Raw genomic sequence first — 16633 nt, forward strand, 5'->3', positions numbered from 1 at the left:
GGGGGTGGGAGTGGGGCAGCCTAGGAGAATTGTGGGGGCTCACCCAGGGACTTGGCCACGGCGCTGACTGTGGGAACCTGTCCCATCACCTGTGCCATCCTGGGTGCTTCTGCCAGCAGAAGAGGTGGCTCCAGGTGGGAGGGGGTCTGGCCCCTCACCTGAAATGCTGGCTCCTGGGGCCCAGTTGCCAGCACCCGCACAGGCGACGCCTGTGCAGGACCAGGGTGGTCCTGGGCGCCAGGCCTGGTGGTGGAAGGGGAGCAGGCCCACACAGGGCTTTGCGGGTCTCTGTGAGGGAGGGCGGCCTGGCTGCAGCCCACTGTCCAGTGTCTGTCCACTGAGCCCGAGCGTCAGCTTCTGGCCCAGGGGCAGGTGTGCCGGCCCACCCCGGAGGGGGCGAAGGTCGTGTGTGACATCAGAAGGCAAAGCTGGGGGAGTTGAATACCCAGCATCACTCTGCACAATGGGGGCCCAGGTTTTGGGGCTCCAGGAGTGGGAGGGGCAGCGTTCAGGAGCGTGGTGGCAGGTCACCTGGGAAGGCAGAGACCAGGAAGGGAGGACCTAGGCCCCGGCCCTGCCAACTTCCTGGGGTCCAGACAGCAGATGGGGCCAGGTGCTCCAGCCCCCTGCCCACCCCGTGGTCCTAAGCCAGCCTCCTGGGTCAGGGTCAGGGCCCTGCAGGTGGGGTCACAGGGTCCGGAGGTCTCTGGACGAGCCTCACAGGCCACCTTGCAGAACCCCCCCTCCCCCACCTTCTGTCTCAGCACCAGGGCCAGCCCCTCCCTGCTGGAGCAGGCTCAGACTGGTTCGAGCCAGCCCAAGTCAGCGCTCAGCCTGGCCCTCCAACCTGGCAACTCGTCGTCATGGCAACCTCAAAATGGAGGCCGCCCATCCACAGAGCCCAACTCAAGCTGATGCGAACCAGGAGGGTTTGGGGCGGCCCAGTTAGGGAATGAGGTGGCGCTGCTCGGTAGACAGGTGTGAGCGCGCGGCACTGGCCTCGGCGGGACAGTCCAGGGAGGCCAGGGGGACTCTCGGGAACCCACAGCCCGTCTTCCGGTGGCCGGCTTGTCCCGGGAGCCCCAAGGTGGGGCTGACACGCGGTCAGGGTCTGGGCACCTGAGGACTTCGACGCCCTTTCCTGTGGAGGCCCGGCCCGGGGTCCCCAGGAGGGACACCCTCCTCCGGCGCCAAGGGTCAGCACGGGATGTGTTCCCTGCCTTCGCTGCCCTCGCCTGGTCCCAGCGGGGACAACAGAGGGGACCAGCGCCCACCCCCCCCATGCCCCCCCGCGCGAACCACCGAGGGTCTGACTCGAGGCCAGCGGTGGGGCAGCCCACGTGGCACAGGGCAGGAAAGGACACAGCCTGCAGGCAGCACTTGTGGAAATGTTTTAATTAGAGGATTCTCAGATACAGTGGTTAACGTATTGCCCACAATTCCTTACTAAGTATCAGGCGCCTCATGCCGGGAACAGGCTCTTCCCTCACAGCAGAAACAGGACGGGCACAGTCCCTCCTTCCCCCGTTACAAGAGTTACATCTTCGTTAAGCCAAGGACTGTGGCACAAGAGGACATTTCATTAGTCGAAGTCATGACAATTTGCTAGAAACATCGATTACTTCAGAATGCTTTAACTAGAAAATATATTGAATTTCCATATATATTAACCATATACACGTGTGGCTATTACTAAGTGTAGTTGAGTCATTACAAAATAAGACATTCTGGGAGAGGCTTCGCACACACACGACCCGGCTGGGTCCCCCGGGGGGCCCTCCGCATTAGAAAAATACATCGCCAACAGCAAGCGTCGAGCTCAGCTACATGTCCAGCCGAGCAAGCGAGCAAGGCACTGGGACCGCGGGGCCACGCAGGCGCTGTGGACGGGGGCCTCACGCGCCACCCCCCCCCCCAACCCACTGCCATCCTGCTGCCTGGCGAGTCGAGGTGCCCTTCCTGACCGAGGGCCCTGGCGACCAGCTCCCGCCCCTTCGGGGACCCGTCTGGCCCGGCCGGGTCCCTGCACCGGAGCCACACAGGTGAGCCGGCCGGGAAGGCGAGGCCAGCCGGCGCAGGGCAGGCTCCGGGCCTCCCATCTACTCCGCACCGTGCTCCCTGGGACCAGGAGGCCAAGGCCCCACCTTGCTGGCACCAGGCCCCGGGGTACTGGGCCTGTCCCCCTCTGCGTCCGCGGCACCTCCCGGCTGGGCCCAAGTGAGCAGGTGGCCAGCTCCGGAAGCTGCGCGGCGGGCTCAGCTTCTGGGGTGCTTTCTGAGAACAGCCCTTCAGGAAAAAGGAAGCGCCTGCGCACAGTGGCCTCGGACCTGCCTCCGGGGCATCCTGACGCCCAGGACCCCCCAAGGCAGGGTTCCGGCCAGTGCCTGCGCACAGTCCTCCCTGGGGCCCGGAGGACCTCGGACCGGCCGGTGCCAGCTCCGGGAGGCTCCGGACGCCAGTTCCGCCCTGACCAGACCCGACCTCTGAGGAGCGCAAAGACCCGGGGTCGGGAGACAACCCCCGGGCATACACCTCCTTGTACACGGCGCTCCTCACAGGGCCCAGGCCGAGCGCCGCGCGGGTCCAGGCACAGCCGAGTACGGCAGCGAGCTGGGCGCCGCCGGCCTGCAGCCGCGTGGGGGGCCGGGCCCCGCGAGGTCGCCTCCTCACACTCTTAATGACGATAATGCCACGAAAACCTTTATATAAACAGTTTATTTACTCTAAACAGCAACACAGACAAAACGCCATATAGACACAAAGGAAGTGATGCGGGAACGAGACGCCGGCTGACTTTGGATCTGAGGCTCGTAAGCAACACAACCCAGGGTGCGCGGAGACCGAGGCGGGAGGGAGGCCAGCTGAGGCCGGGCGTAGCTCTACATTGTGGGAAGCATGCCTGCATCCGCGAGCAAAGGAAACTAGGAAACTAGCTCCTCGGGGCTCATCGAAGTATAAAAGTTTATAATTTTACAGCAGTTGAAATACTGACATCAATATTAAAATAAAAGCAAGTTTTACATAACAATCAAAAATACAAAAGACTGAAGGAAGAGACCCTGTATGAAAAACCGGGCAATTCAGCGAGTCGAGGACTGTGTACCGGTGGCGGAAATGGAAAGTGGCGCCCGCCCAACCCTCCCCAGGCGACTAGTAATTGAACAGAGCAACGTTAGGTTTGCAAAAATGTTGTAAACAAGTTCTTGCCAGACCAATCCCTTCCTTCTTACGCTGCCACGCGGTCGCCGCTTATGAAGGTGCAAACTTCTTGGCCTGTGCTCGAACCCTCTTCTCATACTCCACTCTGTTTTGGCTGAGAAGGTCAAGAGAGAGACACGTCAGCAGGTGCAGCCCCCTCGGGGGCCCAGGGCCGGGCGGGCTCGGAGGGCGGCTCGTGGTCAGGAAGGCCTGGGGCGGGGTGGGGGGGGTAGGGGGGCAGCGAAGTTTACGAGTCTGACCGGCCACCGGCACCTCTCGGTTTGAAACCATAGCGACGGTTCTGGAGAGAGAACCCAGACTGCCGGGCACCACTCTGCTGGCCAGGCGGACAGGACTTGGTGCCGGTTTCCCCACGGGGCTCCAGGGGACCGCCATGACCTCCAGGGCTGGTCTGGGACCCCCCCCCCCCCCCCGCCCCCCAAGGAGCCGAGGCACAGCACGCGTCCAGCGGGGACGCACCTGGGAGTGTGCAGTGCTCTCCGGAAGAGAGGGGTCCCTCCAAGCCGTGCTCTCCACAAGCGTGCCTCTCAGGGCGCTGCTCTGGGTCGCCTGTGGCCCAGGCCCCGGGGTGTGCAGGGGCTCCCAGGGTGGAGGGACAAAGGGCCATGAGAGCCGAGGAGTCGAGGCCACAGGACAAGCCTCTGTTGCTGGGCCACGCCACGTGAGCTCCCACCCCAGCCAATAGCCCGGCCTGGCCCCGGGGCCCCCCGGATGGAGGCAGCTGCCTAGGGGGCTCTGGAAGGAGCTAGAAGGCAGTCAAGTCAGCTCTGAAGTGCTCCAGCGCACGCCGCTGGCGGGAGGAATCGTAGAAGAGGAGGGGTGGCATGACGGGCAGCCAGGAGCCCGGGCCCCGCGGGGACGACCCTCAGCGGCCCCAGGCGAGCGGCCGCCCACCCTGCAGCGCCTGCTGCTGCCCCGGCAGCTATGGACACAGGCACGGAAAGGCCGCCTCTCACAAGTGGCACCATGGCGCCCGTGGCCACCGCCAGCCACAGCAAACATCACCCCTGCAACGAGGCGCACGCCAGGGCCAGCAGCAAGTTCTTTGAAGGCCACAGAGACCTTGGCTTTGCAGACCATTTGGTCTGTCGTGAGAACTCTGCGTGTACTGTCATGAGTGGCCTCACAGAGGCCTGGGCCAGCGGGCCGCTGCAGACAGAGGTCGTGGTGACCTCGCACAGCGCCCGGCTGGGGGCGGAGAGCAGGGGGACGCATCTCATGAGCCACTGGCACACAGCTGCCAAGGGACCACGTGACCTCCACCCGAGCCACAGCGGGAACACGCCCCTGGGGATGCGGGCCTCGCCCCGCCTGGGCCTAGGGACCTGAGCCATCAACTGCAAGCTCCTGCCCGCAGGCAGGCATCGGACGTCCAGCCTGCTGCTCGGGGCGGCCAGAGAACGGTCCTGCCCTCGGCTTTCACCCTCTGCACCCACGGCTTCCAGAAATGTCCCCTGGAAGGAACACGTCCCTGCCTGACCTCTACCCCGTATGCTAGCCCTGTAGGTCCCAGAGCCCCGCTCCAGGCCTAAGCCCCACCTCCCAGACCAGCGGGGAAGCTGGCTGGCAGGGCCAGGGGATGCCGGACCCCACAACCAGGAGGCCTCTGCCCTGCTAACAATCCAGCCAGGCTCACAGCACCAGGTTTCAACTTGTCGCCCACCCTAAGACACACCTGGCCTTTCTCCCTCGGCACAGGTGGTAGACACTGGCCCACGGGACTCACCGGCCACCACAGTGCCACACAGGGAAGGGCTACTCCCCAATGGCCCACACGCAGGCCCAGGAGGGTGTGGGAAACAGGGAGGGCCACAGGAGAGCGGTGAAGGGAGATCTGGGGCCTGGGGAGCTGCGCTACTGGAAACGCCTCCTTTGGCAACCGCACCTGGGGGCCCTTTCCTCTGCGCCGGACTGAGATTCACCAAACGCATGGTCTGCCCAGCTACAGCTTCTCAGGCACAAAGTGGCCAACAGAGGCCCATGTCACCTGACCTTCACCTCCTGCCACGCCCCACCCCGCCCAACAATACCGTGGCCACGCCAGCCCTCGCTCACCCGTTCTTGCCCACCACAGGCCCTTTGCACCTGCAGCTCCTGCTGCCTACAGGGCCTGTCCTGGTTGCTTCCTGGCCTCAGACGCTTCCCTGGCGGCCTCACTCGGTCTCCCCGTTACAGCTGGTGTCTCACGGCCTTTCGCGGAGGCTGCCAGGAGCTGCAGGAACTGTTCTCCCACCCACAGCCAGCCTGCGGCTCCCCCTTCTTACGGGCTGCCCGGACCAGACTTCCGGGGAAACGCATGCAGGCCAGCGAGTGGCCACACCAAGCAGCGCCAGACCGCTACTAACCAGTAAATCGTGTAGGCCTCTGCTTGAGCTGGGTCCTGGATATTTGGTTCATTTAGAAGTTCCTGTATTCCTAACAAGATCTGTGTGAGAGACAAGAGAACACAGGGGTCAGCGGTTTGAAAGCAAGCTTTTCTGGGACATCGGCCTCAGCCTCAGATAAAGACCACAGGCCTCTGGCCCCACAGGAAGGCTGAGGCCAGCACCCTGCATGCCGTACCTGCTTGATCGTGATGGCCGGCCTCCAGTCCTTGTCCTCCTCGAGGATGGACAGGCACACTGTGCCCGAAGGGTACACGTTCGGGTGAAACAGCGGTGGTTCAAATTTGCCTGGACCACAGGGAAGAAGGAAACGTGTTTCTGGCGGCAGCGGTCGTCTGGCAGGATGATGCAATCTCCCTGCACCAGGGCGACCTGCTGCCACCAGGCATTTGGCGAAGGACGGTGGCCGTGAGGTGGCAGTAGGTGGGGGGGGGGGGGGGGGGGGGGGGCAGGCGTGCACCTTTCCGGGCTGGGAGGCGAAGCCATGTGCTCGCCCGGACCCTGCCTCCTGACAGTGGGCGGACGGAGCCGAGTCCTGGGCATCCCCACCCCTCATGTCCCTCCCCAAGTCAGCACAGCAGGTGAGGACGGTCCTGGGGGGACAGCTGAGGGCAGAAACTCGGAGGCCCTTCCAAACGAGTGGCCATTTTCAAAGCACATCATTCTGCTCCAAAAAGAACAGCTCTTGGGATCCCATGTTCTTTCTTTTAAAAAACAAAAGTTCCTTCTTTCTAAAAAATGAACACACGTAGGAAATCCTACAACAGAGAAGAGCAAGAAAACTGCCTCAAGCTCCCCGGGGACCATTCACCACAGCTGACAGGGTAGGGCGTTCCTCTCTGCTTATCCAGACACCGTCCCCTCTTCTCTTTACTTAAAAACGTTAATTACGCCCTGAAAAGTACGATGGGTCTCACGCAGCTCGACGGAACTCGACCCGAACCACCACCACACCGGGCACCACCACCCGGAGTCTCCCAGAGACTCCCCCCGGGCCACCAGGGTCCAGCCTGTGCCCACCCGGCCCTGCGCTCGCGGGTCACGCGCGCAGATGTCCACGTGACGCCGCCAGTCCATCCGGCCCCGAGGAGGTGCTGCCCACCGCCAGCTCCCACTGCTTCACGATCCCAGACCCCCGGCAGCCTCACGGAGGTCAGCCGTCCCTGGGGACTCCGGACGGCGAGCACCTTCACTCACTGTGACGCACTGGCCGCTTCTTGGAGAAACTCCCGGCCACGTCTCCCACCCGTTAATCCCGTCTGTCTCCTGACTTGTGGGCGTGCTGCACACCTTCTGGCTCGAGCCCCCGCAGGAAGGGCTCTCGGGAACCTGCTCCCGCCCCGAGCACGCCTTTCTGTTCTTTGAATTCAGCTTCTCCCTCAGCACAAGTCCCTGATTTTAATTTCATCTGGGCGGTCAATCTCTTTTCTCACCTAGGAAAGCACAGCCGTGGCGGGCACGGCCTCGCCCAAGCCCCTGTCCCCGCCTTCTGCTCACCGCTGGCTTCCTCCAGTCAGAGAAGCCCCTGCCGAGACCCCCTCCGCCGCAGGGCCGGCCGCTGACTTCCTGTGCGGCTCTGCTCTTCCGCATCACGTTGGGAGGCGCCCCGTGTCAGGTACCTGCAGGCCCTTCCCTCCGGCTGCTGTAGACTGTCCCCCAACGTTTACCCATTCTTCTTTTTTGGATTTTTTTTAACGTCGGAGAGAATGAGGGCTGCCTGGGTGGCTCAGGTGGGTCAATGTCTGACTTCGGCTCAGGTCACGATCTTGTGGTTCGTGGGTTTGAGCCCCGCGTTGGGCTCTGTGCCGACAGCTCAGAGCCTGGAGCCTGTTTTGGATTCCGTGTCTCCCCCTCTCTCTGCCCCTCCCCTGCTCATGCTCCATCTCTCTCTGTCAAAAATAAGCGTTAAAGTTTGACAGAGTGAGCGAGCAAAGGGAGGGGCAGAGAGAGGAGAAGCAGACTCCATGCTGTTGATGCAATCCCAGCAGAAATCAAGAGTCGGAGCTTAACTGACTGGGTCCCCGGGGTGCCCCCGCCCATCTTTGGATCGGGGACGCTTGGCTGCCTCCAGCTTCTGGCCACTACAGATGGGGCTGCCGTGACCAAGCTGGTCCCCACCTGCGGTGAGTGCGCGTGCGCGTCTGCTGAACGCTCACTTGAGCAGAGCAGTCAGAGAAGCCCCTGGGTCCTGGAGAGACCCAAGTTCAGCTTCCGCAGACTCAGGGGACAGCTCTCCAGGGGAAGCGGTGCAAATCCGCACCTGCGGTGGGGTCTGAGGGCCCCGCTGCTCCGCCCCTCTGTGGGGGAGGACGTCGGCACCTCTTCCCACGCTGCGGGCACAAGAGGGGACAGCCTCCTGTGTGGCCCGACAGCGCCTGCGGTTTCCTTACTGATGTGCCGATGCCCTTTGCGCTTCAGGGTCACTGCTGGCGGGTGTGTGTGTGTGGGGGGAGGGCGTGTGCTCCCATGTCTCTCCGTCACTGGCTTCTCCTGGTGAACACGTGGTGCTCAGTGTGACGTAGCCCCGTTAGCAATGTTCTGCCTACGGGGCCAAAGCACTGTCTGTGCCTCGCTGCTGAAATCTACCAACCTTCTTCTAGAAGCCGCACTGTTCCTTCTTTCCACTGGACGTCAAGATTCATCTGGAGGGCTACCTGGGGGGGGGTGGGGGGGGGGGAGAGGGATTCCTGTCTCCTCCGCAGGGATACTCTGTGGACCTGGTCCATTCGCCAGACTAGCCTTGCGCCCGTGTCACAAACATGTGGCACGTGTGGCCTCTGCCCGGCAGGCCTGCGTCCCACTCACCGAGTCCCCGTAGCAGGTCTGTCCGGTTTACATCTTGCCCATCCTGCTGACGGGTGTGGGTGCCCGTGGACCGACGCGCCTCAGCCCCGGCCTCCCCGACCACCCCCGGCACTCTAAGGGCCGTGGCTACTCTCCGTGCTCCTGATTTCTAGAATCTGTGTGACGATTTCCACAAAAACTTCCACACTTGGATTTGCTACTATTGTAAACGGTCGGGGTCAAACACTTCCGTTTGTTGCAATTACGTTGAAAATAGGTTTCTGCAGGTTGATCCTTTATTGCACAACCTTACCAAAAAGATCTAAGAAGAAAGGCGAGACCATCTGCAGCCCGTCTTCCCTTCCTGCTCTTCGGCTGGGATTTTTGTTCTTGCCTTGTCAAGTCCGCTTGGAATTCAGGTATCAAGCTGAACACAGGTGACGAAAGCAGCCGTGACCGGTCTCATTTCTTAATCAGAGCTGCTATTCAACGCAATACCTCCACGCGGCAGAAACAATTCAAACGGCAAAGAACCAGCCAAATGAAAAGTCTCCATCCCGGTGGTCACCCTGCTAATTATCCATGTTTAAAACTCTTCTGCTAGATGCCGTTATGACGGAAAACGTTCTTCTACCTTTTCGAGTTACTAACCCAAGCGTAGATGTTTACGTATAGCCGTTCCCGGTGGCCACGTGCTGTGCGGGACACTTCTCCACACAATGAGGCACGCCTTAACTCATTTAATTAACCAACCACGGACCGGCTTTGGTGGTTTCCAGCTGCAAGCGGGGAGGAATTTGGTGCTCCTCCCGTCCTGAGTCTCACGAAAGTGCACTTCGATGACATAACCGTAGCACGACGTTAAAGACAGCCTTGGCCTTTTCTTCCCACGGCCTTCTCCGGAGACTTATCCATCCAGGCGGCACGCGGCCAACAAGTTGGATGTGGAGTGTTAACAAACGGGCACGGTGACAACGGGTCAGGAAGGAAACCCTCCGAGAGGTGGGGTCCCGGACCGTGGTCCTTGTGACGCCCATCCCTAGCGAGGGCAGACAGTGGTGGCACCTTATCCCCGACAGGGACTGAGGGCCAGGAGCCTCCCGGTGGATCACAGCCGGCACCCGAGACTACGCCCGCCACGTGCACCTGGCTCCAGTCCGCGGCCTCCAGGGGTCAGAGCCCCCGGGGCCGCCGCACGGCGAACGTGGGGAAGCAGACGGAGTCGCGAGGGCTTCGCTCTACTTACATTTTGGGGGTGAGGATGGGTAGTCGTCCTTGAAAAGCATGCGCAGTTTAAACAAGCCTCCTTCCCATGGGGTCTGCGGGGAAACGAACGTGCAGTCAGGCGTGCCGCCGGCCTCCGCCGCGGGCTGAGCCCAGGAGGAACGGGCCTCTGCCGCATGCCCCCAGCACCGCCCCACAAACTGACCGGCTGTCCCCACGACGGGACCGCGGGGGCTGCCACGGGCCCTGAGGGGGCCGGAAAGAGCCATCCCCGGAGAGGAGCGTGGCGGGAGCTAGGCTTCTGGGAAGACAGGCGGGGGCCGGTAGGCCACCCCCCCGTGACCCAGGATCGGGGGTCAGGATCTCCACCCGAGCGGCCCCTGTCGCCAGCTCCACCAGCACAGCGCTCCCCAGCCTCCTCTGGGAGGGACAAGGCCACGGCGCACCTGCCTCGGCCTCAGACGATGGGCCGAGAACGGGCTTAGCAAAGGCAGAGGTGCGGGCCCCACCCTCCACGGAGCCCTGACAAACAGAGAATGCAAACCACATCGTCCGCGGACAAAGCCGAGTCCTAATCCTGCCAGCTTAGCATCGGGCGAGGAGGCTGTCAGGAAGCACCAGGCTGAGCTCACGCAAACGCCACGCCATGGGTGGAGGGACGTGGCGGCAATAAGGCGATAAGGCCTGGGCGTAACCAGGACACCTCAGAGGTCTCCTCTTGGCTTTGGGGTCACCCAGAAAGAGCCGGATGCGGGGCTGCTGGAGACCCTGACTCCCAAATGCTTCAAATACGCTAGCCCTGACTGGACCCCCCGCTACCTGCCCCGGGCTCAAAGACCGCCAGGTCGAGCGTCACTATATCCTGGCTACTTCAGCTGCAGCGGGTTTGAAGGACAAACGGGAAGGCCCTTCCTTCCGTCTGGGCCCTTCTCCAGCGTGTCCCAAGGCTCCTCTTCCCTGAACACGCAGCAGGGTCTGGCCCCCGGGCTCGGTGGGGTACCACACCCAGCCCCTCCTGCAACACAGCTCCTTCTTTCTGAATTAAAGCTGACTGGTGGGGGAGGAGGGGAATCACCTGTCACCCCAACCCTGTCCCCTCCCCCGGAGAAGCAGGTCAGCAGAGTGGCGCCCCTTACCCCTTTCTTCCCGGGAATGGCGCACTCCCAGTTCATGAGGTTCATCGTGCCATCGGGGTTTTTTGTTGGGACAGCCACAAAGCCCTGAGAGAAAACAACCACACGGGCACATCAACGCCCCGGCATCTCATTCCTCCTGCTCGCACAACAGTCCTGAGACTCCCAAGGGCACCCTGCACAGAGTGTGTAACAGAGCAGGCACGATGGGGTTCCCGGGTTCCACCGGGGGAAACCGCCCCCCCCGCTACGCACAGAAATAAAGCTTTCCTTACAAACGGGTGGTCCTTTCTCCAGGCTTTCCTCTCCTGGGCCAGTCTGCTGAGGGCGATCCCCGACATGTTCAAAGTCCCTGCAAGAAACCAGGCAGAGCACGCGGTTAGGACAGGCAGAGTGCAGGAGCCGTCCGCCCCTCCCCTCGCTCACCCAGCTTGACACAGACCGGGCTCCCAGCAAACCGCCCAGCCTGGAGTCTGCCCTGGGCATCACGTCCCCAAGGGGCGACCCCGGCCTCCTCCCACAGGCGGCTCTCCAGGAAAGAGGGAGCCACGATGCTCTGGAGACCCAGAACACCTCCACGTGGGGCCCCTTCCCTGTGAACATCCCACCCCCAGGGGCCACGGCACAGGCCTAGGTATGTGCGGTGCAGGAAGGGTTCACCAGCATTCCCAGCAGACGCCCGCACACCTGTCCTGCCCTCTTGTCACACTGCAGAGGGCTGCAGCGACAGAGTTCCTACCGTCAGTCTCCACAGGAAAGGCAAGGACACGGTGGGGATGTCCAGAGCACTGCCTGAGGACCGGGGGGCGGGGCCAGGGCAGTGGCAGACCACTCCCCTCTGCCAATGCAGAGATTGGGGGTGGGGGGCATCACGCCCCCAGTGTAGAATCAGGGGCTCACAATTTAGATTCAGGTCTGGCCAAGAGAGTAACTCTTATTCTTGAAACCAACCGAGTAGAAAGGTGCCCCAGGTCAGACAGCAAGCCCACCGCGTTGTGCACAAGTCCCTAGACTGCAACTGGCCCACAGCACCCGACCCTCCTCCATCCCCCCTGCTTTCTCACCCCACCGCACCTCCCCATCCACTGGCACTCCACGAACATCAGAGAGATCAGGGCTCTTCTCCCATTTACTTCGGGAAAGTCAGCGGGGGTGGGGGGGTGGCCAGCAGGACCCAGGAACCCCTGGGGAGAAGACGCCCGTGCAGGCCCAGAGGTAGGCAGTCTGCCCGCTGGGCCCGCCAGTCCCAGGAGTGCTGCGGGAGTGGGTTGCTCAGAGTCCCGCTTCTGGGTGTCAGGTCCCCCAGCACCTCCAGACCACAGACCCCCAAGGCCTGGTGCCTTCAGGGTCCTCACTAGTGGCCCAGAGCCCCCCCTACCCCCGCCATCCGCTTGGCTCACGCTCCCTGCGGGGAGAGCTGCCTCTCAGGGTCTCCAGGGTGCTGCTCATCCTGCACGGGCACAGCCTAAGAGGCCGGAGCCCCAACTTCCCTCTACCCTCAGAGGTCACTAACCTTGCTAGAGAATTTGGCTTTAAGTCTGTCTTCAAAGTCCACGGAAACATAAACAAGGCTTTAACAAGACAAAAAGGGAGTCCCCTGGCCTGTCCCGACCTTCAGCCCCTCAGCCTTCCAAGGAAAGCGTCTCCTCTCTGCTCTTGTGGGTGAAAGGACCACACCTCACGTTCCTGAGGACAACAGGGGCGCCCTCCACCGGGTTCAGAACCACCTTCCAGCCACGACAATGCATGACAACGCGTGAAACCAGCCCTGCCTCCCGGCTCAGGCTCACCCACCGCCCCCGGGGCTCGACACAGACTCAGGACGACCAGAAGTGGAGATCCAGAAGGTAACGTGCCTGTTAAGCATGGAGCCTCAACTCGAACCCGGCTCACGTCCCCCTCTGCCTTCTGGGGGACGGCCTCCTCTCGGCTGCTGCCACCACCCACCCGTCGGCTACGCCTGTGCAAACCCCCCCGCCCGGCTCAGGCTGACCCTCACCCGCCTCAGCAACCCAATCCAAATCACACCCTTCACCCCCGCCACCCCGCCGGCACGCGGGAGCGGTTAGGCCACCAGCTCAGCAGAGGCAGGCCCGGGTGGTGGTGTCACCTGGGTGCGTGTCAGAAACGAACGTCCTCAGGCCCCGTGGCCATGAGTCGGGAACTCTGGGTGGGGCCCAGCACTACAGGTTCGGGAGGCTCTTGGATAACTGTGTTCCCAGGAAAGGGGCAGGAGGGGCCTGGGCATCAGCACCACAGCCTCCGGGGTCATCCATGGGCCCGGGTCTCAGGAAGCCGGCTGAGGTGTGACAGACACACCACCAGACCAATCAGATGGGGTCCGGTACTAAGAAAGTTTATTTCTGATATTGTAAGAAAAAGCAAAAGTCAAAAAGCAGAGTCCTCCACTCAGGAAACTGTCAGCATGACGTGACCAACAGGCTGAACCCCGGCCACCACCTCAGGCTGTGGCACTGACCCCAGAACACCTTGTAAATGGGCTCCAACCTTCCCTGACTGCAAAATTAAGTCCAAAATAGACAGCACCATGCTGGGATCCCAACCAGAACTCCTCTCTGTCACCGCTCCGTCCCAGGGCTCCGGCCTGCCCTCTTCCTTCCCCGTCCCTGTGCAGACCTGACTGCCAGGAGCACGATGCTATGGGGGTTTGGGACCTCGAAGGGCAACACCTGGGGGACCTCCTTCACTGGACGGCACACCTGTCTGGAATATTTGTTTGGGACAGAGGCAGAGGCCCAGGGAGCACGACAAGGCGGGGGCAATGATCCCGAAGACGAGGACCTGGGCTTGCATGAGGTGGACGGAGTACCCTCAGGGAGCCAGGGCACAGGGGAGCACAGCCCAGTCTGTCTTTAAGGTGCTCTCTGGCCAGAGGCTGGCAGGGACCCTGACACCTGAAAATCTTCACTTCCCCAAGTTTCTCAAACCCTTCACCTCAACTGGCTCTTCTGCATGGAACCTGACCCAGCACCAAGCTGGGTCAGTGGAAATGCCCTTCTCTGCAGAAGCCCTGAGGGCACGGGACACTCTGGACTCTCAATCAAGTGCCCGCGGCCCCATGCCCCCCACCGTCCTCGGAGTGATCACTGTGGCAGCACTTCCCCCCCCCCCCCCCCCCCCCCGCCGCCCCCTGGGAGGACAGCACAAGTAGGCAGGACACTTCTGCAGAATTAACCCACACAGAGCTTCGGTGACCGAAGGCATGCGAGGTCCCCAGTGAGCCTGAGCTCAGCCAGGCAACAAAACAGGTCTGTGAAACCACAGGCCAGCGCTCCCCACAGCGAGGAGCCATGGACACCGACAATCCGGGCACTCTGGAGGGGCTGCGACGGGGCCGGGCCAGGGGGGCGACCCTGAGTGCCGTCTGCTGGCTCACCGCGGGTCACAACCCTGCCACGGGCCACCTCTTCTGCCCTGAGGAGCAGCCAGAGTCACCTAGTCCTAGGGCCTGGCTGCATGTGCTTGTCCCGGTTTGTGGAAGGTAATGAGGGCTGGGCCCACCAAAGTCCCTGCAGCCCCCTCCTCGGGGGTGGCCGGTGGACCCGGACTGGGCACCAAACTCGGTTTGTGCCATCGGGTCGCAGAGCCTCAGGCGCCCACCTGCACTGTCCCAGGCAGAGACGTGGTGCTTCCACTCCCACTGGCCTCCTGCCGCCAGGACAAAGCAGCCAGTTTGTTACATTTTAACCACAGCGCGGATCCATTCATTCAGAGTCCCAGATCCACCCGCCAACCTAAGAGAGCCATTTTCCGCAGCTTTAGGTGTCAGGAGAGCGCCTCAGAGCAGCAGGCAGGAGCCGGGGAAGCACAACCTGGCACTACCAGTCACAGCCTGAGGGACCAGAGGCCAGCCTGCCACCTGCCTCCAGGGCTCCCTCCAGGGCTGCCACTGTGGGCTGCACCGGAATGTGCTCTTCTCAGATCCCCATCTGCTACCGGAGGGCACAGAGCTGAGTTCCTCCATCCTCAAGTTTCCCAACAAAATGGGGGAAGGCACTAGGAGCCCACGGGCTGGCCCAGGAGGAAGCAGATTACGGATGGGAAGCTGTGGACCACCTTTCCCCACGCCCTGGGGGTGGGGTGGGGCAGGAAGCTCGGCGCACCTGACACAGGTGCCTGCGGAGGCTGCGCTTCTCTGCTGTCTCCCAACACAACTCTCAGGACCCCAGGCTGTTCCCGAAGCAAGGTCCCTAATGCTAAGACTCACCGGACAAAGGCCCAACAGCAAGAAGAACTCATCCCGAACCTCCCCCGCTGCCAAAGACCAGAGCAAAGCGAGACAAATTCAGGATCCATCTTCCTTTTCGGTGAAGCTGACGCTCTACCCAAAAGCCACCTTTTAAGTGTTTCCGTAAGAGCGAGAAACACTTAGGACTACAGACTTCCAAAACAAACAAAAGGACAACTTCACAAACCGAGGAACCGAGTACATTTTCAAACTACACCAGCGGAACCAAGTGGTATCGATTTCGGGGCAGCTGCAGGCCACGATCAGGAGCCCGGCTAACCATCCCCTTCGCTTCCTCCTACTCACGTTAACTACCAGTTCCGACCTCCGTTCGATGGCTACAAAGCAACCGCGTACGAACTCTCCCTCGAGCGCAGCGCTAACGTCAGGGAGGGATCCCACCAACTGCAAGCGGGGCTCTTCAGAGGCACAAGAAAACTCAGACTGTTTTGGTTTCTCGACCCCCGCCAAACGAGCCGGCGATGTTGCAATCCCCCACTTTCAACTCTTTCTGCCGTGCACGCTCGCCCCAGCTGCCAGGCGCCACAGGTCTGTGTGCAGACCGTGACCCCGGAAACGAATTTCCCTGGGGCGGAGAAGAGCCCCGGCGGCGGGGCGGCCCAGGCTCGCGTCCCTGTCAACAGCGGCTGCTGCCAGCAGCACCTCGGGGACGCCGCCGAGCACGCGCCAGGGGGCCGTTCTCTCCGCTCCCGAACGGGGCGCGCGGCGGGGGGCCGAGGGGCCGGCCCGACGCGACCCCAGGCCCGGGGCCGAGGCCGCACGCCCGTAGCTCCGAGGAGGACCGGTTCCGGGGAGCGGGGCCTGCCCGGGGCGGGGGCGCGGGGCAGGGCCGGGGGTGAAGAGGCGCCCGCTCGGCCCGGGCCCGACGGCGGCGGAGGCCCCGAGCCCGGCCCCCGCCCGCGCCTCCCGCCCGCGCCCCCGCGCTCACCTCGGGCGGCCGCGGCCCGGCGAGCGAGGCGGACGAGGAGGAGGAGGAAGCGGCGGCGGCGGCGGCGGCGGCGCTCCCTTTGTCTCGGGACTTCCCTCCCGAGCCCGCTCCGCGCGCAGCCCGAGCGCTCCGAGGACCCCGGCGGGCGGGGCGGGGCGGGGCCTGCGGAGCCTGCCCGCCGCGCGCCTGCCCCACGCGCCCCCGCCGCCGCCCCGCGCCCCGCGTCGCCCGCGCCGCCGCGCGCCGCCCGCCGCCCGCGCCCTGCTGTCGCGCGCTCGCGCCCCGGGCCCTGCCCGGGAGCGGGATCCGAGTGCGGCTTTCCAGTCAGGCGGCGCCGCGGACACCTGCGCCCTTAAAGGAGCCGCGTCCCCGAATGGAGGGAGCGTCTACAAACTCCCCCTCGCGATGCGTGTGTCCACTCGAGGACACGCCGGCGGGCAGCGGGGCCAGGGGGAGGCCGAGATCTCCAAGGGCTCCCCGGATGCCGTGCGGGCAGCTCTCCGGGCATGGGTCCCGGAGGTCTCCTTGGGGCTGGGACCAGGGGCCGGGCGGAAAAGATCACCGAGGCCTAAGGATCCCCTGAAGCGTCGCAGCACGGTGACGGTCCCCCGAGCACGGCGCCCTGTGAAACCCCTTGCAATTGGTCAGTTCCGGGCCCTGGGCGGGGCGTCCGTCGAAGCCGCCCAATGAG

At 63.1% G+C, this 16633-nt stretch overlaps 1 protein-coding gene across 2 annotated transcripts; it reads right to left on the bottom strand.

The window, feature by feature from the left end:
- Positions 1-2696: 2696 nt before the first annotated feature.
- UBE2I (ubiquitin conjugating enzyme E2 I) lies at positions 2697-16099 on the bottom strand. 2 transcript variants are annotated; one of them, XM_058710026.1, is made up of 7 exons: positions 15943-16099; positions 11020-11096; positions 10748-10831; positions 9634-9706; positions 5782-5891; positions 5565-5644; positions 2697-3313 (listed from the first exon to the last, which is right to left on the bottom strand). In XM_058710026.1, exons 2-7 carry the CDS (start codon positions 11083-11085, stop codon positions 3250-3252), a joined length of 477 nt encoding a protein of 158 aa, XP_058566009.1. In that variant the 5' UTR covers positions 11086-11096; positions 15943-16099; the 3' UTR covers positions 2697-3249. The 2 variants fall into 2 exon arrangements, with proteins under 2 accessions (XP_058566009.1, XP_058566008.1); XM_058710025.1 differs by lacking the exon at positions 15943-16099 and adding an exon at positions 15300-15436.
- Positions 16100-16633: the final 534 nt, after the last annotated feature.

This window comes from Neofelis nebulosa, chromosome 18 (genome assembly GCF_028018385.1).
Source record: "Neofelis nebulosa isolate mNeoNeb1 chromosome 18, mNeoNeb1.pri, whole genome shotgun sequence".
NCBI classification, from domain to species: Eukaryota; Metazoa; Chordata; class Mammalia; order Carnivora; family Felidae; genus Neofelis; species Neofelis nebulosa.